We start from the raw sequence: 27940 nt of genomic DNA on the forward strand, positions 1-27940 counted from the left end.
TGACGTCACCAAAGCGAGGTTGCTTGAGGTCTTCCAGCTGGAAACTAATCTCATCTGGGTTCCACAGAAAAGAATTTAAAATACAGTGTGCCAAACATGTCACAAAAATAAAATGTTACCACATGGGGACACAGCTGGGGTTAAGTATCTTATTTTCCCAGAGTTGGCTCCTTTAATGACACTCATGAAAATGCAGATTTAAAAGAAATTATTTCTTGTTGTGTTGTCATGTGTCCCTCCCAAGTTTTTTGTGCTTCTTGTCTCTCATATGTGCTGCGATGTACAGTTCTTCAACTGTGTACAGAAGCTTTTGAAAGAAATGTAAATTACAGTTCATTTATTGCGTGTGCTATTTGAAACTTTTTTAATAATATGGGATAGAGTTCAACAATTAGCACACCCTGTGCAAGTTTCATGTGAAGGGAATGCTAACCAGGAAGTTAGGCACTGAGATCAGCATGTCCTGTCTAATTCTCCAAATATAATGTGTGTAAAAGTATGTGGGGTACTCTAATTTTCACTAAGTTTCCCAGTACATGGAGCTCTGCAAAAGGAGCATTAGTTCATAAAGTATATCCCATTTTTTCATGTTTTAATTCAACAATGCATTTTTTTCAATATTATCCATCATCTCACAGGATATCCAACAAGTGCATTGTTCTTCTTGTTGCCATACATGAATTTCAAAGTATAACCTGAATAAGATGATAGGATCTAATAAGGTTATTGTATATAGTTTTATCATGATTTTCATTAATCATGTGTACAGTAACAGCTAGATATTGTCATGCAAATACTTAGAATTATTGTTAAGCTATCATTTTGTGTATTGTAGTTATTATTTTCTTATTTATGTATTGGAAATATAGGAAACTGCTGTGCACAGAGCTCCATCTTAGGGAAAGGCACCTATTAATAGCTACCCATCAAAACTAGCAGATGACCCATGTTCGTTACAGTGCCAAGATTGCTACTTTGATTATTCTCAAGCCGACCCAGGATTTGAACTAGCATTTGAGCACACTAGTTGAAATGGTAATATAATTATAATACAGCTCTTTGTCCCTGCCTTAGGAGATAGACATGCTCTCAGAAGACTATTTGCCTGCAATCTGATTCTGAATGGTTTGCAAATTCTACAAATTAGTTCTCTATTATAATAAAAACAGTCTTCAAGTACTATTTGATTAAATGTTTTTAATCCTTCAAATTTATCCTGATTATTCTAGGTCCCTTAAACAATTCAAACCAATAAAATCTAATATAGGATGCAATTTGTAACCTATCTGCTCCAAACTGTGTGCTTTGTAATAATAAAATATTCACAGAAACGATGTACAAATTAAAATTATCCAAAGCAATCTGAAAATGAAACAAAAGAAAATGGAAAAATAAGTCTCATAAACTGTACCTATTAAAACTGTATAATTGCAATTTATTTTACACATCTTAAGCTGGGAAGCTTATAGATTGCATTAACCTGGAGAGCTAATACAGGTCATGTAATATTTTTATCTACCAGAAGCTATCAATAAATTGTTCATCAGCATTATTTCTGTTGCATTTTTACTTGTTATACACCAAGAACAACTCAACTGTTAATACATGCATGAAATTCAGACGGTTCCCAAGTACATTCAGTTAAATCTATGGACACATTGCTTTAATTTAAGCTGTGTGATTTTCTATAATTTTTTTTAAAAATCTCCCACCAAGGCAAATTAAGAATCTGTTTATCACATTCAAGTACTTCTATATTAATAGAGCTTAAAAACATGGTGCTCAAAACACACATCTAGTCTAAATATTTGGCTTTCATGTACCAATATCTATAGATATTCTTATATATAAAAAGTTTAAAATTTGATATCATAGGGACTTGTTAACAAACATTTTGTTTGGTTATAAAGTTGCTGATTCCAGTTCTAATGTGGCCAGCACTCTTCAGAAATTACTGATAATCCCACTAAAAATCAAGTGTAGTTCTGCTTTCAGTACTGCTCGTGAATATACTGGAAGAAGTGAAATTTTCTGAAGGTGGCAGTCTGTAATATCAGTTCAGAGGCGGCACAATACAGCGAAATTCATTTACTTCATGGTACATGTAAATTCTGCTGTTTTAGTTGTTTACTGGCAGAAGCGCACCCCCTTGGTAACAGATATGGAATGAATGTGTATTACATTGTATTTCAGTATGAGTGGTTGGAATTTAAGTTGGGGAGCCAGTTTACCAGCAGCATTATTTCATTTCCATTTTGTGGATTGCTGTCTACTTGACTCATTGGCCTTTCTCTTTTTAGCATTTTTTTCTCAATTTTCTCCCCAACACCCCTCGACCCCACACCGGCCACCACTAACGGTGGTGACTGAGAGGGCAATATGGGTTTGCAGGCTGCTGCATCCTTCTGATACCTGGCCTGTGATGATTATTCTTTTGTGAGCCTGCAGAGTGAGTATAAGCAGACTATTCATTTGTAAAGGGTACTGCAGATCCTGATGTCACTTGACATTCATATTTGCAATTCCCAGTGGTGATCAAAGGAAACTGTCTGCACTCATTGTCCATTGTTCATTGAAGAAAAACTGGACATGACAGTCAGTTCAACTGACTTCACATTGAGTCCAAATGGACCCACAGCAGCACTCTTAACCTTGAACTTCATATGCACACACTTTGTCAATTGTGAATAATTCAGCACTAAAAATGAAACTTTGTGTATTTTAGTACATTAATATCCGAACTGACAAAACTTAGAGTGGAGATTCACAGAATAGTTAAGCACAGAAAGAGGCCATTCAGCCAGTCATGCCTGCGCTGGCTCACCGAAAGAGCAACTTACCTGATGCCACTCCTGTGCCTCCTCGCTGTAGCCCTGTACATTCTTTAATTTCAGATAATCCAATTCTGTCAAAGATCTCAATTAAACCTCCCTCCGCAAGACTTTTGAGCAGTGCATTCCAGATCACAACCACTCGCTACATAAAGTTTTTACTCGTGTTGCCATTGCTTCTTTTGCCAATTACCTTAAATCTGTAATAAAAACAGAAAATGCTAGAAAAACTTAGCAGGTCTGGCAACATCTGTGGAGGGAGAAACAGAGTTAACGTTTTGAGTCCATATGACTCTTCAGAGCTCAAGAGAAGTAGAAATGTGATGGAATTTATACTGTTTAAGGGTGGGTGGAGCAGGTGAAGCAAGATAGGTCAGCAATAGTTGGGGGCTAAGGAGAGATTGACAAAGATTTCATGGACACAAGTCAAAGAGGCTGTTAATGGTAATGGTGAAGACTAATGAAGGTGCTGATAGTGGCAAAAGGGTAAGAAAGCAGAATGCATTAATAGCAGAATAAGGGTAAGCACTTTGTGAAACAACAACATGGAACAAGTAACAGATGGCCTTTTTGGGGCCGGTTTAGGGGGACGGGTGGTGGTTGGGGGAAAAAGGATGGAAATGGGGTAAAAAGGGGATAAAACAATGAATAAAAATGAAAATAAGTGGATAAAAAATAAAAAAAAAAATTTTAAAACAATGGGGTGAGGATAAAAGGAGAGAGTTCATGGTCAAAGTTGTTGAACTCAATGTTAAGTCCGGAAGGCTGTAAAGTGCTTAATCGGAAGATGAGGTGCTGTTCCTCCTGTTTGCATTGGGCTTCACTGGAACATTGCAGCAGGCTGAGGATGTGGGCATAAGAGCAGGATGGTGTGTTGAAATGGCAAGTGACGGAGGTCTGGGTCATGCTTGCAGACTGAGCGAAGGTGTTTTGCAAAGCGGTCACCCAGTCCTTTTCCTTTATTTTTATTTTCATTTACTCTTTTATCTTTTCCACCAACCACTCCACAGGGCCATCTGTCACCTGTTTCTATATTCTTTCACAGAGTACTGACCCTTGTTCTGCTATTAACACATTCTGCTTTCTCACCTTTATGCCACTATCAGCACCTTTAGTCTTCACCACTACCATTAACACTTCCTTTAACTTGTATCCATGCCATTCTTTGTCAATCTCTCCTTAGCCCCCTCTATCACTGACCTTGCTTTACCTGCTCCAGCTCTCCTTAAACAGTATAAACTCCATCACATTTCTATTTTAGCTCTGAAGAGTCGTATGGACTTAAAATGTTAACTCTTTTGCTCCCTGCACAGGTGCTGCCAGACTTGCTAAGTTTTTCCAGCATTTTCTGTTTTTGCTGCAGATGCTGGAAATCTGAAATATTTTGCTTTTCCCTTAAATCTGTGCCCTCTTCTTGATCATTCCACCAATGGGAACATTTTTTCCCTATCGACTCTGTCCAGACCCCTCATGATTTTGAATATCTCTATCAAATCACCCCTCAACCTTCTCTTCTTCCAAAGAAAACAGTCTGAACTTCTCCAGTCTGTCTACATAACTGAAGTTCCTCATTCCTGGAACCATTATCCTGAATCCTTTCTGTATTCTCTGTAGTGCCTTCACTTCTTTCCTAAAATGTGGCACCCAGAGCTGGACGCAGTACTCCAGTTGAGGCCAAACCCATGTTCTATATAGGTTTAACTTAACTTCCTATGGAGTACAAAAGCAAAGCATATTGTATGCTTTATTAACCTCTGTCTCAACCTGTCCTGCTCCCTTCAGTGACTTATGCACATATACACCCAGGTACGTCTGCTCCTGTACCCCTTTAGCTTTATACACTTTATTTTGTGGTGTCTCTCTGCATTCTTCCTACCAAAATGCATCACCCCACGCTTCTCTGCATTAAATTTCATTGCCTCTTGTCTGGCCATTCTAACAACCTTTGTGCCCTTTTGAAGTTCTACATTATCCCCCTATTTTTTCACAATGCTTCCAAATTTCATATCCACACATTTTGAAAATATGCCCCGTATGCCAAGATCTAGTTCATGGATATATTAGCAAAGATCTTAACACTGAACCCTGGGGAACTCCACCTCTAACTTTCCTCCAGTTAATTGACCGTTGTGAGATGAAAATGTCTACTCATGATGATTAAATTGATCGCACAATAATTAATGATGAGAAAGGCTATTTGTCCCATCTCAATTCATCCATTAAGAAACATCTCAAAATCTCCCAATGGAGTGTCCAGTTGTTTCTTGGTTTTTGCCTCCATTATGATGTCTGGATTTTCATTCAACAAGTTAATTACTTTTTGCGTGAAGAATTTCTTGGCATTAGTTCTAAACCACTTTTTTACCAACATGGACTGAATGACTTCATTCTATTTTCACAATTTAATTGAAAATAAAAATCTGGTTTCACCTTTCATTCCCTTAACTGTATCGTTTACCTTAGTATCTCACCAATGCCTCTTTTCTGAACTGAAAAGCCAGGGCTGATTTTCATCTTGCTCCAAGAAATGGGACCACCATTCATTCTTCATGCAGTTTCTTGTGTGTTTTGAACATGACAACCTTCTATTATTTCACCATCTTGTTACAAACATTTCCCTGCTGCTCCAATTCACTCCAGACACTTAGACCCCATCTCTTTAAAATGCTGCTGCAGGCCCAAGATGATCGGCTGTCCTACTTGATTTCCAACCTCTCAAATAACAAACTACCTATACAGCAATGCAATTAGCTTTGTAATTAAATGAGGTTCTTATTTGAAGTTCAGTCAGGTCTCCTGCCAATGCCTTCATGTGGGCAGAATGGTCACTTGGCCCACCACCTACCTGAATTGTAGAAAATCAACCCTAAGATTTCTCAGTTCCCAGGCGTTGGCACTAGAATGTCATCCTTTTTCCTTTACAACTAGAACTGAATACAGTATTCAAGGTGCAGTCTGACCAGAGCACTAAAGCTTGATCATTATCTCCTCTGACTGTTTTGGCTATTTAATTGTGTTCCATGGGCTTTGATATTTGCTCTTTTGCATTGGTTGAATCTATTTAGCAGTAAATCTAAAAAGACACTGTTTTCTTTCAGCTTCTTCCTTAGCTACTTCAACATTATTCATGGAGTGTAGTTGTCACCTATTTTTCCCAGCTGCATGCAACACTTGTCTGCATTAAATTTATCTGCCACTGCGCTGCTTATTTACATATTTTATCTAACTCATCCTGTAATTTGAGTTGTCTCTTTTGATACCACAACTGGTTTTAGTTTGACATCATCTTGACTCTTACATCTAAAGTTCATGAATTTTAGAACGTTTATGTCAATTAGAAATGATAGTGTTCTTAACATTAAGCCTTGCCCCCACCACCCCCAACTTTGAGAACTTCTCTAACACATAATGTTAACATATCCTGCTGTTAGTTTCTTATTTATTCCCAAGGTTTACTCTGAATCTCCAGAGTAAGTTTAACTAACAGTGCACCATGTCAAATGACTTTCTACATTTCACTTGGATATTAAAGTTAGATTCTGAATCCTATTATTGGACAGATAATATTAGAGGTAGTCTTGTAATTGTTAGGCAATAGTAATTGTTAAACAATGTCATTATTTTATATAGAATGGACTTGAGACTAATAGGTTTGTTGTAGTCTTTCTGCTTTGTCACCTTTTTGTATTTTGACATTACATTGGATTGTTTCCAATCTACTAGTACCTTCCCAGTTTCTATTGAGTCCCTCATAATGATTGTCAGTGTTCTATAAAGGCTTATCCCTAGTCTTTCTCAGCAATCTAGGATAAGTACCATCTATCCTTGTGTAATATTGAATAAGACTAATTTTTCTTACCTTAAAATCATCTGACTCAATGTTATCATTCTCAATATGAAAACCTTCAAACAATTTTCATCCTGTGTGTTTATTTGTTTTGAGGTTTTAGCCTTTTCAGGAATTACAACTCATTTATCTCAAAATCATGAAAGCACTTATTCAGAATACTGATTATTATCTGTTTTGAACCAATTTGCATTTTTTGGTATTCACTTCATAGACTATCCTTTATACAGTTGAAGTATTGAAAACAATTTTTGCTGATGATCTTTAGTTCACAGAATAGATGGTAATACTTTGGGATTCATTGGAGAACCCATTTCCTAATTGAGTAAGTGGAATAAGTTAAAATATCTAAATTAATTATGCATATTTCTGTCCTGATGACTCCTCGACACTTGAAGTGTTGCGTATTCTATGCTGGTCCAGTTATACCAGAAGGGCAGTTGTGACATTTTATGGATTTTCATAAGATGATTCTTTGCTGCAGGCTGATATTAGGAAGCCACAATTTTAAGCTAAAACAGAAAATACTGGAAATACTCAGCAAGGCAGGCAGCTCTGTAGTGAGAGAACAGAGCTAATGTTTCAGGGTTAGTGACTTTTAATCAGAACTGTACAACCTTTAGAAATGTATCTGGTTTTAAGCAAGTACAGAGGCAGGGCAACTGGAAGCAGTGAGGGGGGAGAGAGGGCAAAAGGGAAGGTCTGTGATAGGGCGGAGGCAAAAGAGATTAAATGATAAAAGGGATGATAGTGCAAGGCGAAAGGAAATGGTAATGAAATAAAAAATACGTTTAAAGGAGGTAGAAATGGGAATAGTAGAGTCGTCAGCAACAGCTGCCATCCAAAAAAAAAATCAGCAGAATTTATATTCTGAAATTGTTGATCTCAGTGTTGGGCCTGGAAGGCTGTAAAGTACCTGTTCAAAAGATGAGATGCTGTTCCTTGAGTTTACATTGAGCTTCACTGGAACAGTGTAGGAGGCTGAGGACAGGGTGGAGGTGAAAAATTAAATTAACAGGTGTTCGGAAGCTGAGTCATATTTGCAGACGAATGGAAATGTTCCACAAAGTGGTCACCCAATCTGCATTTGGTCCCCCCAGTGTAGTGGAGACCTCATCATAATTGGTGACCGTAGTATATTGAACTGAAGGGAGCTACAACTAAATCACTGTTTGCCCTGCAAGAAGTGTTTGAAGTCCTGGACGGTGGGAGGGAGGAGGTAAAAGGGCAGGTATTACATCTCTTGAAGAAGCATAAGAAAAGGAGAGGGTGTTTGGAGTGATTGAGAAGTGGACTAGGGTGTCATGAAGGGAACGGTCCATTCAGAATGCTGAAAAGGGAGATGTCTTTGTTGAATACGATCATGGTTTTGTGAGGAAGGGGAAAGGATTCCCCTTGTCCTTGCCTTCTACCCCACCAGACTTCACATTCAATGGGTTATCACCCTCAATTTCTGCTTCAGCATGATGCCACCACCAAACACATCATCCCTTACCGTTTCACCATTTCAAGGGGATTGTTCCCTGCACAAAACTTCAGCCAATTCGATTCACTCCATGTGATATCAAGAAACGGCAGAAGGCTATGGGCCCTGACAACATTCCAGTAATAATAATGAAGACATGTCTCCAGAACTAGCTGGGCCCCTAGCTTGGCTGTTCCAGTACAGCTGCAGTGCAGGCATCTAATGGCAATGTGGAAAAATTACCTGGCTATATCCTGTCCACAAAAAGCACGACAAATCGAACCTAGCTAATTGTCGTCCCATCAGTGGACTCTGGATCATCAGCAAAGTGGTGGAAGGGGACATTGACAGTGCTATCAAGCAGCACTTATTCAGCAATAATCTGCTCATTGACACTCAGTTTGGGTTCTGCCAGGCCCACTCAGCTGCTGACCTCCTTACAGCTTTAGTCCAAACGTGGACAAAAGAACTGAACTCCAGGAGTGAGGTGAGAGTGACTGCCCTTGACATCAAGGCAGCATCTGACCGAGAGTGGCATCAAGGAGCCCAAGCAAAACTGAAGTCAATGGAAGTGGCAGGTAAAACTCTCCATTGGTTAGAGTAATATCTAGCATAAAGAAAGATGGTTGTGGTTGTTGGAGGTCAGTCGTGTCAGTCCAAGGATAACGCTGCAGGAGTTCCTCAGGGTAGTGAGCCATTCTCAGCTGCTTCATCAGTGACCTTCCTGCCATCATAAGGTCAGAAGTGGGGATATTGTGCAATGTTAAATACCATTTGCAACTCCTCAGATATGGAAGCAGTCCATATCTATATGCAGCATGACCTGGATGATGTTCAGGCTTGGGCTGACAAGTGGCAAGGAACATTTGTACCACAGAAGTGCCAGGCATGGACCATGTCCAATAAAGAATCTAACATCTCCTTGAAATTCAATGGCATTACCATCACTGAATCCCATCCTGGGGTTATCATTGTTCAGAAGCTGAACTGGACCAGCCATATAAATACTGTGGCTACAAGAGTAGGTCAAAGGCTGGGAGTTCTTAGGTGAATAACTCAACTCCTGACTGCCGAAAGCCTGTTCACCATCCACAAGGCTCAAGTTAAGAGTGTAATGGAATACACTCCACTTGCCTGGATGAGTGCAGGGCCAACAACACCCAAGGAGCTTGACACTGTCCTGGACAAAGCAAGCCCGCTTGATTGGCACCACATCCACAATCAGTCACTCCCTCCACCACCAAGGCACAGTGGCAGCAGTGTGTACAATCTACAAGATGCATTGCAGCAACTCAGCAAGGTTCCTTTTAACATCACCTTCCAAACCTACAACCTCTACCATCTCGAAGGACAAGTGCAGCAGATGCATGGTGGCAACGTGACCGGCAAGTTCTCGTCCAAGCCAAACACCATCCTGACATGGAACTATATTACTGTCCCTTCATCGTCGCTGGGTCAATATCCTGGAACGCCCTTCCTCAAAGTACTGTGAGTGTACCTACACCACATGGATTGCAGTGGCTCAAGAAGGCAGCAGATCACCACCTTTTCAAGGGCAATTAGGGATGGGTAATAAATGCTAGCCTAGCCAGCAATGCCCAATCCTGCAAAAGAATAATTGAAACAAAGATGATAATGGACCCATGTGGACTTGAGGCTAGGGTCGAGGAAAATATTTGTACGTAATGGCCCCCAATCTGGCACAAGTGTGCAGGGTTTAGGGTAGGATGTCACAGATGACAATTTTCTGCAAGGTGAGGTGAATTACTAGTTCTTCTGCAGTGGACTTGGATGCAAACCTCTGACCCTGGCTGCTTAAAAAAAATCATGGCCATCTACCAGAAAATGCTAGATGCACCGAGCAGCCTACCAAAGAGTTGACGTTTCGAGTCCTCGTGACCCTTCGACAGAACTTGAGTTCGAGTCCTCTTTCTTGGACTCGAACTCAAGTTCTGTCGAAGGGTCATGAGGACTTGAAACGTCAACTCTTTTCTTCTCCGCCGATGCTGCCAGACCTGCTGAGTTTTTCCAGGTAATTCTGTTTTTGTTTTTGTTTTGGATTTCCAGCATCCACAGTTTTTTTGGTTTTAGCCTACCAAAGAGCTGTGCACAATTCACAGAGCGTGAAAGAGACCAGCTCCAACTTGTCGTGATCGTTGAGACCATTCTGTCGAAGATGGGCCAAATGGTTCACTCCATCAACAACACAGTGAAACTGACTATGCTGGAGCCTGTTGTGACAACTTCCATTGCATAGCTCAAGCTGCTGTCAACATCTACTTTGTATATTTATATCTATTTATTTATCTATTTCATAGAATCACAGAATTGTTACAGTGCAAAAGGAGGCCATTTGACCCATCATATCTGCACCAGCTCTTCGAATTAGCAGCCCCTTTATTGCCATTCTTCCGTTCAGTTTTGTATATTTAGCCTATTATACCTACATGTTTCAGTTAATTCTTACTTAATAGGTTTTTGTCTTTGCCTCTAATTTTTTAAGTAGCTGCTTAATATATCATATACTTAATTATTAAACTGTGAATAATAATTGAGCACTTTTTTTTTCCTCTGGCTCTGCTGCTCCCTTCCCCTAAATCATGTGATATCACTTTTCAAATTCATCTCTCTGTTTGTGTTGACACCACCATGATTCCACTCACTGCTATAAAACCTTGGGATTTTTTTGTTGGGACCTCCATGGATTGTTGAGCTTTAGAGTGAAGAAGAGGGTGACTGACTCACCAGGTGGCATTCCCAACTTGTAGTAACATATGCATATTTGAAAATCTGAATGTTATGGAAAATTCCCAGCTTTCATCTGAAATGCATTTATCCAGGTGTGATCAAAGGCACACGTTATTTCCAGCAACTTGCTAGTTTATTTGGGTCTATTTCATTTTGTGTATTAAGATCTCCTGTTATGCACAATTTTGATATTGTTGTTCCTTCTAATCAGGGGTTGTTCCTCGTCCTAAAAATGAATGCAGTTGAAATTGGCTCCCTGCCCTGTCTAACAGTTTCCTTAGGAGATGTCCCACTGCCCACACACATAGCTGATAAATGTCTGACCTCCATGCATATTTATGGAAAACTAAATTGGTGCATTTTGTTAAGCTTAACTATAAAAAGTGACATTAAGTATATTTTATACAATCACATGCTTTAGATTATTAGTGCTCATTTAATTATGCTATGAAGCATTTCCATAAGATTTCTTCAAAATAGAAAAAGATGTATATATGAATTCTAAGCACAGTAACTGTAATTTTTGGTATCTGATTTATTTAACAAGCTGCACTTAATAAGAATCTTAAATACCATAAGCTCGTTGATCAAGATTACTCAAAATAGGGATAAATATATGCTCGTGTGCACGTCACCGTGGTTTGGGTTATTTTCCCCATGTTATCTTTGATAGAATAATAGGAGATTACAAATATAGCACAGAACATATCTCAAATCCATTCAACAAGGTTCAGATGCCATTTCCTTTCCTGTTAAAACTTTATTTTTTTTTGATGTGCCTCCTGGAGAACACTGTTCATAGCAATAGGTACATACATTAAATGAATGTTGAAGAGACAATATTACATGTATTTCATCTTTTTATAATGAACTTGTGAGGCTTTGGTTAAGTAGTAATTATGCTCTCTGATGTTGCATTTCAGGTTATGGCTTTGTGGATTTCGACAGTCCAGCTGCTGCTCAGAAGGCTGTGGCTGCCTTAAAGGGCAATGGTGTCCAAGCACAGATGGCAAAGGTAAAGACTTAGGAAGTAAAATCAGTGTGATATTTAAGATTATTTGAACACAGATTTATTTTCAAGGTGCAGATTACTTAAATTATGAAAATGCTAATACTTTTCACTATCCACGTTTTTGCCTTCGTTATATTTTGTTTGTGTACGCATCTGTTTTTGAATGTTTCGACAGGTTATTCATTTCAGTTTCCTATTTGAAGTAATTTTAAATTACAACAATATGGAAAAATAATGGTTTGTTATTTTATTAAAACATAATCTTTTCATACACTTGAATTATACGTGGCACATTCATTCTTCAATGCGCTACTTCAAATAACAAGCAGAATCTGTACAATCTGTTCAAATTGTAACACCTGTTGCTTCTACAAGGTTTTCTGAATTCTGAGAATGGAGCAGGGATTTCTCATGATAGTCATTGGTCAGTATGGTTAAAGCTAGGAGCAGTGTGAAATTCTGATTTATCTAAAAGAAAAAGGGTGTCAGCAATACTACTTTCTGTGCACTTTGCACTATCTTTGGCATTCATTAAAATATATGGAAACTGACTTACTGCCCATCCAGAGCATAAATTATGTCTTGGCAGCAACCACATTGTCCAAGATTTATTCCAGATTATTGACACTATAAAATGTTTAACATTTCAAATTTTACCATCCGTTAGTTTAGAAAACTATGGTGATAATCAGAGCTATATTTAACCTATCCTGATCCCACCTCAAGGCCATTGCTCAAATATTCTCTGTGAAGAACTGGTCCAAATCGAAAGATCCACATAATTGTCACTCGTTATAAACCTTTTGAGCGAATTAGAAGCAAATTATAGCTGCTTGTAAATTTTAGAATCCAAATCAAAAAGCACAACAGAAAAATGACTCTCCTCCTTTATTTGTAGATGCTTTTGCTTCTGTAACAAAATCTGACATTGAAATTTGATGTCTGGAGTGTCATAGGCATGGGCTAGCTTCAAGTCTGAAGAAAAAATGCAGAAGTTTGAGCTCCACAACTTGGAATAAAAACACAAAATGCTGGAAATACTCCAGAAAAACCAGCTTTATAAACTTTTGTTAGCAAAGGCAATTGAGATATGGAACTCAAGGCAGATATATTGAGTTGAGGTGCAGATCAGTGATGATCTAACTGAACAGTGGAACAGCACTGAAGGGCTGAATGACTTGTGCCTATTCTATGTTGATTTGTCCTACTAGCCTAACCTACTCTAAAGTAATATTCTATATTGTGTTCTTTCATTTTTAGCATTTAATATTTTATTTCTCTTGATGAGGCTTCCAACTAACCTTAAATAAAATACTGCAGATGCTGGAAATCTGAAATAAAAACAAAAAATGCTAGAAACACTCAGAAATTATGGAAGGTCATAGACCTGAGCAGCATCTCTGGAGAGCGAAATAGAGGAGATATTTCAGGCCTATAACCTTCCCTAATTTGTGTTTCTAGCATTTTTTGTTTTTATTTCAGATTTCCAGTATCTGCAGTATCCAGTAGGGCAAATTAACATAGAATAGGCATAAGTCATTCAGCCCTTCAGTGCTGTTTCACTGTTCAGTTAGATCATCACTGATCTGTATCTCAACTCAATTTATCTGCCTTGAGTTCCATACCTTTTAATTGTCTTTGCTAACAAAAGTCTATAAAGGTTTTTTTTAATTTTTCAATTCACCTAGCCTCAACAGCATTTTTGGGAGAATGGTTTCAGATTTCCACCAATCTTTGTATGACGAATGCTCCCTAATATCACCCTAAATGAGCTAGACCTTGTGCACTTGCTCCTTCATCAGAGGAAACAGTTTATTTCTATCCTTCCAATCAAATCTTTTAATTATCTGAAATGCTTCAATTAGGTGACCCTATAGCCTTATATACTTAAGGTAATATAAACCTAGTTTACACAACCTGTACTGATGTTTTATGCCTCTTAGCCCCAATATCATTTTGATGAACCCATACTGCATCACCTCCAAATCCAATTCTTGTCAATGCAGTGCCCAGAACTGAACACTGTACTCTAGATGTGATCTAACCAGAGCCTTAAGAAATGGTAAGCTCTACCTGTTTGTATTCCAGACTCTTTGAGGTAAAGGCTAATGTTACATTAATCATTTTAGCTGAATTTTCTACCTGTCCACTATCTAGGGATTCCTGTATCTTGCGATTTCTGCACTCCCACATTCTGAACTTCTCACCATTTAGAAAATATTCTGATCAGTCTTCCTTATGTTAAAAGTGGATAACCCCACATTCAACTGGGTGTATGCTATAGGCCACCAACTAGTGGGAAAGATATATAGGGCGGAATTTTCCATGCCCACTGACATTGGGCATGTTTGGCAGCATGAGCAGACGATATGAGAAGGCCAGAAACCAGTTTCATGCCATCGTGAAACCAGTTTGCAATCATCTGCTCTGCCTGTCAATGGCGGGCCACGTTTTGTGCCATTGGACATCGGGAACTTCTTTGGAATACATCTGTATATCATTATAAGCCCTGCTCATCCAGAATCATCACCCCACACTAGAACATCCAAGATCATGCCAACGTGTTTCACAACAACATATATAAGGCATACACTTGGTGGGTTGCACTTCAAGGGAAAGTCAGAGGTGACTGCACAATAACGTTGTGCAGCGCTCGCGAGGGTCACTTTATGGACCCCAAGGTTGAGTGCATTCAGGAGAGGGCACAGGCAAGTCACTTTTTTTCCTGGCTGGGCTGGCTGACAGTAGTGCCCAGTCAAGGGCTACCCTGCAATTGAGGTGAGTTGGGTGGGATGCTAAGGGCAGCCCTGTGGCAGTACACAAGCACGTCCTTGTGGCCAGTGGGGGAGCGGGTAAGAGGGAAGAGGCTATGCATTAGGGGAAACCTTGTGTAACGTGACCATTTCTCCACAGCTGAGAGAGTTCAGGCACAGCCACACTGACACACTTAAAGTTAGACCTCTAACTTATCTGCCCACTTGAGCAACACAGAGGCATGAAAATGCCACCAAATGCTTCAGGGCTTTTCACCTCTTGGGCACAGAACGCAAACTAATGGGCGTTTGAGTGGACTACAGAACAGTTGGATGCCTGCGCATGTTGCACAATGTCCTTGTGAAAGCTGGCATGGAGCAGTCATTGGTGATGAGGAGAGAAAATGTTTTTAAAAACCTAGTAATACAATGGAAAATTTACATTCAAAGGGATAGCTAGGTATAAACCGAGAGGAATTTGTGTGTGTGTGAGGCAGATGCATGAAAGATTTAACCAGCCTGTAAGCCCTATGACTGTGTCTGCAAAAGAACCAAAGTGCAAGGGACCTCATTTTGAATTCTAAGGTCAAATGTGCTTTGCCTGGTGTCTGTTTAAAGTCTCTGGGTTATTGTTGCCTAAGTGAAGATTTACCTGCGAGTGATTAATTTGAGGATTTGTTTAGAAGTTATTATGGTAGTAATTTGTAGACGTGTATGTGTTTAATTTGTTAAATTAATAAATGTTTAACTTAGTTTTATGTAAAAACCACTATAGGCTTGGTGGTTTTAATCCTGAATTCAGAGCTACATCTCAAACAAACCTATTGAAAATATAGGTTATGACAGTTGCTCAAGTTTCCCCTGGGATTTAATCAACTCGGCCTTTGCCAACTGCTGTGTCATAACACACTGCCAACTGAAATCAGACTGCTTTTCTGTTTCTCCATGTGTCTTTGTAGGCTTCCCTATTGCTAGACAACAGCAGTTTTTCTTACTTTGTTTTAACTTCCCTAAACCACTTCAAAAAAACTAATTAAAATGCAGGTATACAAACAAACCCACAGACTTGCAGGCAACATTCTAAAGTGACCAAAACCCAGGTTTCCACTTTCTTAACACACACAGACAAAATATAAATTACTTAAAACTGTCTTTACTTCCTACCAAGATAAATACCATCCATAGACAAACCCTTATCTAACCCCTTTAATAACCACCTCAAAAAATTCAAAGTAGGCTGTTAGACATGACTTGCTGTTTAGAAATCTATGATGGTTCTCTCTGATCAGTTTCCATTGGCTAAATGATATAGGTTTAAATCAGTGATATAGGTTTAAATCAGTGAAAAGTAATTTTAAAACAATATTAGCAAGTTTTCATAAAAGCATGATAAGTGTTTGGAATGATGTGTATTATATGCAAAGTTATTCAAGGTTCTTCAAAACATGGTTGGATGTTAAGCTAGCAGAGTCAGGGAGTAGTGGGATCAACTGGAGGGACCAATTTGCTTGTCATTTACTGTATTTTAATATATATTTGATGGTCTGCTGGTAGCTCATAAATGCTTCCATTTACAAGAAAGTCAACGTGTAAAAGAAATTGTCCAGTTACTCGACTGAAGTGCTTATAATGATTAAATTTAAGAAAATTATTTCCAATTCTGCAGGTCATGCAGGCAGAATGAAATGAAAACTGTGAATTACTGGTGGAATTTATCCCACCCATAACACTTGATTGCAGAAATTGATCAGGAATTTGAAAAGATGGGTAATAAACAGTGCCACAACAAGAGCTTCTTTAATGTAGAAAAATATTTGAAGGCTCCAACAACATTTTCTGCCCTTAAATTCATTGTTGTTAGATATCCGTTATTATCAATAACTAGCTGTAGCTGGGAATAATTATTTTCAGACCATTGGTAATTTATTTGGTGGTCGTCGGGGCCGCGAATATACTTGGAGGCTGTTCTTGACTACCAATAAGTAGTCTCAAATTCTTTAAGCCTAACTTATGTTCCGCTAGCATTGGTTCAACAAGTGTTAGTTAATTCTGTTTAAATTTTTATGCTGGAAGCACATATTTCCAAGTAAGGGCATTGGAAAATTGTATCACAGGCAGGAGAAGTGGTGTGTTAAGCTTCATTGTTGGTATTCTGTGTGGAATTAAATAAGCATTAAACTTTGGATGTTAACTTTGCAGAAGATGGTTCTTTTCTCTATTATCATACTAGATCCCAGAATGATTGGTGTTGCATTCCATGTTCTGGTCTTTGGATTATTTTAATATTTATATTTGGGCCCTGTATAAACATTTGCTCTGTGAACTTCTGATCTTGGCCAGGCCCTTTGGTGCAAAGGCTGAAAGGAAACAAGTTGCATCCTAACAGACTAAAAAGGAAAAAGCTAGTCATCTCCATGCTGTGACAGACTTTGTGGCAGCTGTATTCAGTGCTGATGTTGACAAATATGTGATAAGGTCACTTTTCTAATTCCTCAGCTAGGGAGTGGTATGTGATCCAGACATTCTAGAAAGGTAGTAGAAGAAAATAAAGTTCTGAAGAAGTTTGAAAAGAAGGCAGGCTGACATATATTTTTCAAGGGTTTTTAGCTGTTGTAAAATAATTTACATTTCTTATGCGTCCCAGTTCCTACAATTGGGAATAAAATTCCTTCAAAGATAATTAAACATTTTGTTGTTTTAAATTTTTTACTGAATGGTAATACCTATTTTATTGAATTGCTAAAATAATTTTTTCAATGAATTTCTGGATGAACAGATAAAATACAATTTGTAAAGATCACATTTCTGAACTTGTAAGGGCTAAACAAAGGGATTGAGCCGTTTATCAATTAAATCTGATAATGAAGTCTGTTCCAGGTTGTTTCTTAAGATATTTACTTGTGAAGCTGATTTTCATCTACATCATTCTGCATTTCCTGTAGTCAACTGAACAGTTTCAAGGACTAGAAACACTTTTAAATCCATTCGAACATGCGTAGTCTATTCAGCCTATCAAGCATGCCCCACCTCTCAATTAGATCATGGCTGATCTATCAATCTAACTCTACCCACCTACCTTGATTCCATATCCCTTAATACTGTTGGCTGGGAAAATAACTATTGGTCTCTTGATTTTAAAATTATTAATTGAAATAGCATTTACTGCTTTTGGTGGGAGAGTGTTCAAATTCTACTACCCCTTGCATGAATATGTGCTCCCTAACTTCTCTCTAATTTTAAGATTATGTTCATTTGTGACTTGCCCCAGTGGAAAACTTAGCATTTACTTACCAATTCCTTTCCAAGTCCTAAAAATATCAGTTAAATTACCCCTTAACCTCTTATGTTCCAGGAAATAAAAGCCTAGTTTATTCCTCTGCCCTCGCATCTTTCTCTAGTTTCTCTCCCATCTCCCCATATGCCCTCTGCAAACTTTTATTATCCATGAGATCCACCTCCTGCTCCCTCGACCCTATTTCTACTAAACTAACCACCCAACTTCCCTTCTTGGTCCTCGTGTTAGCTGATATTGTTAACAGTTCCCTCATTTCAGGTACTCTCACTCTCCTTTAAAACTGTCATCACTCATCTCCTCAAAAATCAACCCTTGTCCCCAATGTACTTGCAAGTTACTGCCCCGTCTTCTGACATCCAGTACTGGATTGGGAAGACTGAAATTATTGTCTTTGGTCCCTGCTACAAACTCCGTTCTCTAGCTACCAACTCGATCCCTCCCCATGGCAACTATTTGGGGCTGAACTAGATTGTGTGCAACTCTGGTGTAATGTTTGACCCTAAAATGAGGTTCCAACTTACATATCTGTGCCATCACTAAGACTGCCTATTTCCACTTCAAGAACATTGCCTGACCCCATCCCTGCCTCAGTTCATGGACTGCTGAAACCTTCATCCACGCCTTTATCTCCAAAGTTTACTCCAATATTTACCAGTGCACTCCAGGCCAGCTTCCCATGTTGTACCCTCCATAGACTTGAGGTAATCTAAAGCTCTGTTACCTGTGTCCTTACTCGCATCAAGTCCTGTTCACCTGTCACCCCGCTGATCTACATTGGTCCCTGGTCAAGTAAGACCTAGATTTTAAAATGTCCCATCCTTGTTTCCAAGCCCCTCCATAGTCGATGTCTGTTATCTCCTCCAGTCCCACAACCCTCTGAGATACCTGTACTCATTTAATTCATAAAAATGTAAGAAATAAGAACAAGATTGGATGTTTGGCACTTTGAACACGTTCTGTCATTCAACAAGATCTTCTACCTCGACTCCACCTTCCTGCTATATCCTCTTTTCCCTTAATTTTGTTAGTACTTAAAAATCTATAGACCTCTGTCTTGAATATATTCGAGAACTGAACAAACAGCTCTCTAGGGTAGAGAATTTCAAAGGCTCAGAACCCTTTGAGTGGAGAACTTTCTCCTTGGCTGGAATTTTCCGGCCCCTTTGGCATCAGACGCAATGGTGAGAGGGGTCTGGGGCAATATGGCAAGAAGGCCAGAAATAGGCTTCACACTGTTGTGAGACCAGTTTGCGATTGTCCACTCCACCCATCAAAGACAGGCCATGTTGCCTGCCACTGCACGTTGGGAACCTAATTTCAATACTTTAACATCTCATTATAAGCCCTGCTCAATGGAATCATCCCCCCACGCTGGATTTTCTGGGCGATCACACAACATGCTTCACAACTGTATATAAGCAATGTACACCTGGTGAGCTGCATTTCACCTGGGACTTCGAGGTTTATTTGCTAACCTGGCTTCAGGCAGCACTCGCAGTCATCAGTGCCAGGCTTCGCAGGCAGCACCACATCACTTTTAGGGAGCTTGATGGGCAGGTCTCTACCTACCAGACCAAAAGGTTGGCTTTTCAATGGCTGCAGGGCTAGGGCTTGCTTGGGAAAGGAGGAGAAGTGGTGTCAGACACCACAAGGGAAGAGGCTGCAGGGCGAGGGCTGTACTGGGGAAGTGTGGGAGGGTTGCTTCCCAGGGTTTGTGTTGCGTGTACATTGATCTGTGCAAGTAGCCTCAAGATGGTGAGGGCTGAGGAGGCAGTCTCCAGAGAAGATGAGGCCAAATGAGATGTGAGGGGGTGTGTGAGAGAGAGTGATGATGTTCCTTGAGCTGGCAGTGAGTGAGATGCCAGTGTATTTGTGATGGCCTTGTGATGTGTGAATTTAGTGTGATAAGTTGGTTGCCTTACCCTGGAGGCGTGAATGAGATCATTCAACTGTTTTCTGCACTGGATGGCCAACATCTTGTATGCAGCATTGGCACTGATCACCTCTGCCACTGTCTCCCAAGCCAGAGTGGTGACACTGATGAGCCTCCTGTGGCCAGAGCGAGGGTAGAGTACATTGAGGCAGACCTCCATGGCAACCAGAAGGTATCCCAGGGATGTGTCACTGAATCAGGGGACTGTACTCTTCATGTCTTTTGGGGCCATGTCTTCATTGGAGCAGTCCCGTGCTGCAAGCTTTGAGAAGTGTGCACATGGCTGCAGTTTAAATATGGCGCTATGCATGAGATGAGGTGAGATAGTGGCATGGCAGGCAAATTGAAGGCTGCCTGCCAGTGAGACGGCGTATTTCCTGACACATAATTAGTGGGATGGAAATGGGATGATACAGTGCAAAAACTCACCGTTGCAGCAGGTGGGTAAAATGACTTTTTTCCTGCCTGCCAGCACACTTTTTGTGCAAATCTGGGATGATTCCACCTCTTGGTTCAGTCTTAAATGGCTGACCCCTTATTCTGAGGCTGTGACACCATGTTCCAAATTCCCCAGCCAGGAGAAGCATTTTCCCAGCGTTTACTCTGTCAAGCCCCTTAAGAATTTTTAATGTTTCCATTAGATCATGTCTCATTCTTATAAACTTGGGGGAATTTAGACTTAGTCTATTCAGTCTCTCCTCTTAGAACAGTCCCATCATCCCAGTAACCAATCTAGTCAACCTCCCTTTAGCGCACGTATGTCCGTCCTTTAGTATTGACCAAAATTGCACACACTACTACAGGTGTGACCTCACCAGCGTCCTATATAATTGTATTAAAACGTATTTGCTTACATGCTAATCATTTTGTAATAAAAGCTTAACATGCCATTTGTTTTCCAAATTGCTAACTTACCTGCATGTTAACCTTCTGAGATTCATTTACAAGGCCATTCAGGTCCCTCTGAATGCAAACATTTCCCAGCCTCTCTCTATTCAAAAAAATACACTTTTTAAAATTTTTCCTACCCTCACAGATAACTTCATACTTTGCCATATTGCATTTCATCTACCATGATCATGATTAGGCTCCCAGCCTGTCACCATCCCTCTGCAGCTTCTTTGTGTCCTGTTCCCAACTTACTTTCCCATCTAATTTTGCATCAGCAACAAACTTGGATATGTTATACTCAGTCCCCTTATCTCGGTCATTAATATAGATTGTAAAGAGCTGAAGCCCACATACTAATGCTTGCAGTTCACCATTTGTTACAGCCTGCCAACCCAAAAATGTCTCATTTATGTCGGCGCTCTCGTTCCTGAAATTAACTAATTCTCAATCCATGCTCCTATGTTACCCTCAATCCCGAGAATCCTAATTTTGTGCAAATAACCTCTTAGAACAGTCATAAATTCATTACAGCACAGAAGGAGGCCATTGGGCCCATCAAATCTGTGCCATTCTGTGTAGAGAATCCAGTCAGTCACATTCTCCAGTCAGTCTCTATCCCCGTAGCCCTACAAGTTTAACTCCCTCAAGTGCTCATCAGTTTCCTTTTAAAATTATTGATTGTCTCCACTTCCACCACTCTTGTAGGCAGCAGGTTCCAGATCATTACTCCTCACTACAAAAAGAAAGTTCTTCCTCATATTCCCCCTGTATCTCTTGCCCAAACTTGAAATCTGTGTTCCCTAGTCCTTATATCATCAGCTAATGGGATCAACTTTTCTTTGTCTACCTCATCTAAACCTGCCATAATCTTGTGCTCCTTTATCACATCTTGCCTCAATCTCCATTGCTCAATGGAGAACAACCCCAGCTTCTCCATCCTAACCATGTAGCTGAAACCCCTCACCCCTGGAACCATTTAGGTAAATCTCATCTGTAACTTGCCGTCTTCCTGAAGTTTGGTGACTTAACCAGAACTTTATAAAGGTTTAACTTAATTCCATGCTTTTGTGCTCACTTCCTATTTATGAAGCCCAAGATCCTGTAAACTTTGCTAATCACTCTCTCAATATGTCATGCTTTCAACGATTAATTCACATGCACCCTCAGGTTCTTCTGTTGCTGCATATTCATGACTTACTGTTTTTTATCTAAGCTGACATTGACCTTCCTGTTCTGTGGGCCTCAATTTTGTTAATAAACCTTTTGTCAAACACTTACCTAAAAACCATACCGACAGCATGCTTAGTGTTCTCTCCAGTTAGATTAATCAAGCACATTCTGCCTTTGACAAATCCATGCTGACTCTCTTTAATTACCTCAAACCTCTCCAAGTGCCTGGTGACGTCTTTTTCCCCGATTCACTATTTCTAAAACCTTACGCAATACAGATGTTAAACTGTCCAGTCTCTTAGTTACGAGGAACATCCTTACACCCTTTCTTGAACAAGTCACATTTGCAACTGTCCAATCATTTGGCACCTCTGCCATATCTAGACAAAATTGGGAGATTATTGCAAGCTCTTCTGTAATCTCCACCTCCCTGCCTTTAGCAACCTGGGATGCAAGCTATCCAGATCAGGTGACTTATCCACTCTAAATGAGGTCAGCCTTTCCAGTAAATCATACCTATTAATTTTCATCTCACCATTACCTCCACCACCTCTGTTTTATATCGATTATTTCCTTAAAGAATGCTAATTCATAGGGCCGTAACTTCCAAGCTCTAGGGCGTCGTATCTATGGGATATCACAAAGATGCACTGGGGAACTTTGCCACCATGTCTCCCCCCCTCCCCCAGCCCACCGGGAATTCCTAGTGAGGCTTGCACTGCAATCGCCCCACTCCAAAGCCCGACACTCCCCACCCCCCCTCCATAGCAAGGCTCCACCCGACCCCCACAAGGCTCAATCCGACCCCCCCCATCCAAAGTCTTGACCCGATTTCCCCCATCCCCAGAGGTATTAAGTCCACTAAAACCTTTAGAGATTTTAAAATTTAAATTAAAATATTTATTAACAAAATATAAAAGATTTCAAGTATTTGGATAAGACTACAATTACTACTATAATAACTCCTAAAATTCCTAATTAACCTGACCCCCAGTTACACTCCCTTTAGGGCAACTGTCCAAAATAGATTATAGATTTAAAACAAACACAGCAAATTAGCATACTACCCTGGACAGTGGAATTCCAAATGGCTTTTCTCCAACCTCAGTTCCGTTAGGCAGCAGACTTATGCACAAATGCTGGAGGCTTTATTAAGGCTTTTCACACACTCTTGTTAGATCTTACATGGCCTTCTCCTGACACACGGCCTTTCATTCTCCTTTATATATGTTTCTCTCTTAATATGTAAATTCTCTTGTTTCATATGCATTTGAAACTGTATCTCTCTCAGAATATAAAAACTTTCATGTTGTCACTGTATATTGTTAGTAACCTTTGGGAAAAATAAACACATTCTTTAGCCTTGTTTATCTGGCTAATTGTAAACAGACCAAGATCCCTTTGAAATCCAAATATCCCTTCATTTATCTAAAAATGCAAATTCCCTTCACACCTTACATGCTAAGCCAGCAACCATGTTTACTGTCGAAGTTCTGTCGAAGGGTCATGAGGACTCAAAACGTCAACTCTTTTCTTCTCCGCCGATGCTGCCAGACCTGCTGAGTTTTTCCAGGTAATTCTGTTTTTGTTTTTGTTTTGGATTTCCAGCATCCGCAGTTTTTTTTGTTTTTAACCATGTTTACTCATCAGTGTGTCAAGCACCTAGCTTCTTTTGATGATTTAAACCTGCAGTCTACTTGGCTCCAAATGTAATTAAATCTCATACAGACCCAACTATGCTTACCCCCCTAAACCTACTTCACAATAAACTAGAAAAATGTTATGAAAATTATTATACTTTCATGACACTACTCTCATTCTCTTTTCTCCTTCAAAATCAACTTCTTTGTCTCCTTTCCTGAATTCGCAAATCTTTCCAATCCTCAGATTTACTATTCTTTTTGGCAACATTATAAACCACCTCCTTTGATTTAATTCTATCTTTAACTACTCCTGTAAGCCACAGTTGGATTGCTTTTTCTGAGGGGTTTTTTTACCTTAAAGGAATCAATATTTGTTGCAAGTTATGTATTCTTTAAATGCTGGCCATTGCTTGTCTACCACCAACTTTTACTGTAACTTTCCAATCTACCTTAGCCAATTTGTTCCTGATACCAACATAGTTTGTTTTGTTTAGATTTAAGACCCTAGTTTCAGACTTATCTAAGTCACTTTCAAATTCAATGTAAGATTATATCCTATTATGATTACCTCTACTCTAGAGGTCCCTTTGATACAAAGTTATTAATTAACCTTTTCTAATTGCACAATACTAAATCCAAATAGCTTGTTCCCTGGTTGGTTCCTCAGTGTTTTTTAATCATTCTATGAACTTGGCCTGTACACCATTACTGCAAATTTGGTTTGCCCAGTCTATATGAAGATTAAAGCCTCCATGATTACTACCTTTCCCCTTTAACTCAGCCCTCTAACTTCCTGATTTGTGCTCTGCTCTATCCTGGAACTTCAGTGAGGGTGCCTGTAAATAACTCCCATCAATGCTTCGTGCCCCTTGCTGCTTCTAAGCTCTACTCAAACTGATCCTCCTATCTTTATCCCATCCTTTATTATCAGAGCCATTTCTCCTCCTTTTTCCTATTTTGTCTAAAATGTAACTATCCTGGAATACTTGAGCCTAAATTTTTGCAGTGACGAAGAGGGTCATCAGCTTAGTCAAAATAATGCCAGAGCCCTGAATCCAACAGTCCCTGGAATTGGCACTCAACAGTTTTGTTGGGGGAAGGAAGGATCAGGGGCAGGTTGTAGTTTGTACATCAGTAGTTCAGCTGTGAGAAAAGAGCAAATTCCTGACTCCGCAAACTCAACTTGGGAGAAAGTGCCCTGCGTTGTCTGATGTTCATTCCAAGGAGGTCAGTGGGGGTGGGCTGTTAATGGGAGTCAGGCCTGCCGACCTTGGAAGGTACAGCAATCCTGGACAACCACATCTGTAGTAAGTGATTGCAGCTTGAGGAACTTCGGCTCAGAAGTATTGTGCTGCAGTCTGAGCTGCAGACATCACAGAGCATGGAGGAGGTGGGGGGGGTGGGGTGCGCGTTACCTGGAGACATTGTTCCAGGAGGCAGTCACACCTTTAGGTTAAGTAGAACTTAGAGTTGGTCAACAGTTTGGGACAGAAACATATAACTGAGAGTCAGGCAGGTTTGGGATCCAGGATGTAGTGATGGAGAAGCCTCGGCCCTCGACTTTAACTATCAGGCACAAGGTACTTGCTGCCTGTGTGGATGAGAACAAGGTCTGACCACAGCGCCATGGTGCTGGAGGCCATTCAAATGTGGGGAGTAGAAAGGAATGTGGTAGTGATAGGGGACAACATAATTCAGTGAATAAATACTGTTCGCTGCAGCTGTGATCAGGAGTTCAAAATGTTTTACCAACTACCTGAAGCCATTTCCTCATGGCTGGAAAAGAACTTGGAGTGAGAGATCCTGTCGTCATGGTTCAAGTGGGAACCAATTACATAGAACTAGAAATTATGTTCTGCTGAGTTTAAGCAATCCAAATTACAAAGCAGAAACTCAAAATTAATAATCTCTGGATTGCTACCTGAGCCACGTACCAATTAACATAGGGATAAACAGACCAGAAGATTAAATGTGTGGTTGAAGAAATGCTGTGGGAAACAGGGTTTCATTTTATGGACCACTGGCGCAGTACTGGTTGGGATGGACTCCACTTAAACCAGGCTATGACCAGTGTCCTAGAAAAGGGTAAGTTCAAAAGCAGCAAAGGAAATGTCAAGGCTCCAGAGCAGAGCAGCATTTTGGGTAATAATAGGCAGAGTGGATCATGCACAGTTAAGCGTAATAAAGATAATAGGGCATTAGTGACATCGGGGGAAAATTTTTTTAAAAATCAAAGCTAAAGGCACTGTAACTGAATGTGTGAAGTAATTGCAACAAATTAGACAAATTAATAGCACAGATATAAATTAATAGATTTGATCTATCAACCAGTATGAAGACAGAGATGTGATTGCAATGTGACCAAGGTTGGAAACTAAGGTCTGAATTTTCCTGATTGTGCTAAGAGCGAAAATTCCTTTTAATATTTTGGGGAATATTGTGTGATTCTGTAAAGAAGGCTCAGTGTCTGTGTGTGTCTGTCTGTGTGTGTTATTGTGATGTAATTAAGCTGGGCAAGGGTTTGATAGGAGTCAGGTTGTCTGGGGTTTGGAAACATGAAAAGGATAGAGGTGTTAAGTAGAGGTTCAAGTAAATAGGTCAGATCTAATATTTGCATTTTTAGATAAGTTAAGCCTTTTTTGAATATCAAAGGGGAGTCCGAGGTGTCAAGAAAATGTTTGCGTCTTGCAAGAGTTCATAGGTAAACAAGTAGTGAGGATGTGACATTTTATTGACACAAAAGCAAAGACGAAGTAAACATGAAAAATCTAAAAGAAAAACAAAAACAGAATTACCTGGAAAAACTCAGCAGGTCTGGCAGCATCGGTGGAGAAGAAAAGAGTTGACGTTTCGAGTCCTCATGACCCTTCGATAGAGGTAATTCTGTTTTTGTTTTTCTTTTGGATTTCCAACATCCGCAGTTTTTTTTGTTTTTATGAAAAATCTATGTTTGGAAGGGTTTGAATTTCAAAGGGGTGTGAGAACAATGGGACTGATTTGAAAGGGAAAAGGTTATATTAGAGTTATTGTAGAGAGCTGGATAGCTGTTGAGCTAGAGATGGCTGGAGATAGCTGAGGCTGTTTGAGCTGTTGAGATAGCTGGAGCTTTGTGCTGGGAGAAGATGCAGTTTGAATCACCCATCCAGTCAAGCCAAATAGGTCTTGAGCTGCAGCAAGCAGTTTTATTCTGAAGTAGATACCACCGCAGAGTGGAAGAAGGTCATGTGGTACACCTTTATTGAAGCTACAACAGTTTGCCTTGTGTAAATATTGCTTGGATTTTTAAGTTTTAAAATCCCAAAAAAATATTACTGGACCTCCTACTGCTGAGATTGGCATGTTGTCTTCTCAGTTTCAGAATACAAGAAGAAAAGGTTGTGGCCTGTAAGCCAAGTTTCCCTCTGGGATTTGGTTTGTGCAGCAGTTAACACTCGTGGCAGTCATAACACCAGTTGCAGACTGGTACATTACTTCAGTTTTCTTTGTGCTGATCGTAAGACTGATGTTGTTGCATGCATTGGAGTATAAGTCCATGCTACAATGCATGTCCAGCTCTGAACCAGCAGCGAGTGCACAGTCATTGGCAAACAGGGAGTTGCTAAGTATGTCTGTGCCTGGAGTCATCTGAGATTGAGCAACTTCCCATCTGTGCAATGTTTGATTTTGAAGTCAGCATTACCGACAAGAAGAATAAGGTGGAGAAAAACATGCTGAAGAGAGTTGGAGCTAGCAGCTAACCCTGCTTAACTCAATTAGTGACTGGAAATGGATTAGAAGACTTACCATCATCCAAGACATGCACGAGCATCTGTCATGGAACTGCCAAACCATTGTGATGAGTTTCCCAGAGTAGCTGAACTTCTCCATTACCTTCCAAAGGCCCTCACAGCTCACTGTGTAGTCCAACGAGTATTTTGGACAGTGAAACTTCATCCCTTCTATATCATAGCACTCTATAGAGATAAATGCTAAGATTCACCTTTGCTTTTGTACTCAATGAAAACGATCTGTGTACATGAATCCCTAAATCTCTTTGCACCTACACTATTCTTAGCTTTAACCATTTCAAAAAATTCTCATATCCAACTTTATTGATCCAAAATGGGTGACCAGACACTTGGTTATGTTGAAATCCGTTTGCCACAGTTTTTCCTACTTATTTCTCTTTTTAAGTGTTTGATCCTGTCCATGTTACATACTTCGTCACCAATCTTTGTGTTCCTGGAAAATTTGGGTATGCAGTATTGCATTGATATGAGTGCTTCTCGCATTTAAACTTTCATATGTAGAAGGAAATTTGCTTTATTTATGATGGGTTGAAAATTTTGAATTGGTTAACACCAAATCCAGTG

General features: G+C 39.8%; 1 protein-coding gene across 8 annotated transcripts in view; it reads left to right on the plus strand.

Moving 5' to 3' along the window:
* LOC121284762 (RNA-binding motif, single-stranded-interacting protein 1-like) overlaps positions 1–27940 on the plus strand; it is a 293402-nt gene that overhangs the window by 132896 nt on the left and 132566 nt on the right. For all 8 annotated transcript variants that reach the window (XM_041200341.1, XM_041200347.1, XM_041200342.1 and 5 more), the window contains one exon: positions 11815–11906. In XM_041200341.1, the coding sequence (XP_041056275.1) occupies positions 11815–11906 (92 nt within the window). The remainder of the gene's footprint in view (positions 1–11814; positions 11907–27940) is intronic.

Source organism: Carcharodon carcharias, chromosome 12, assembly GCF_017639515.1.
Source record: "Carcharodon carcharias isolate sCarCar2 chromosome 12, sCarCar2.pri, whole genome shotgun sequence".
NCBI lineage: Eukaryota > Metazoa > Chordata > Chondrichthyes > Lamniformes > Lamnidae > Carcharodon > Carcharodon carcharias.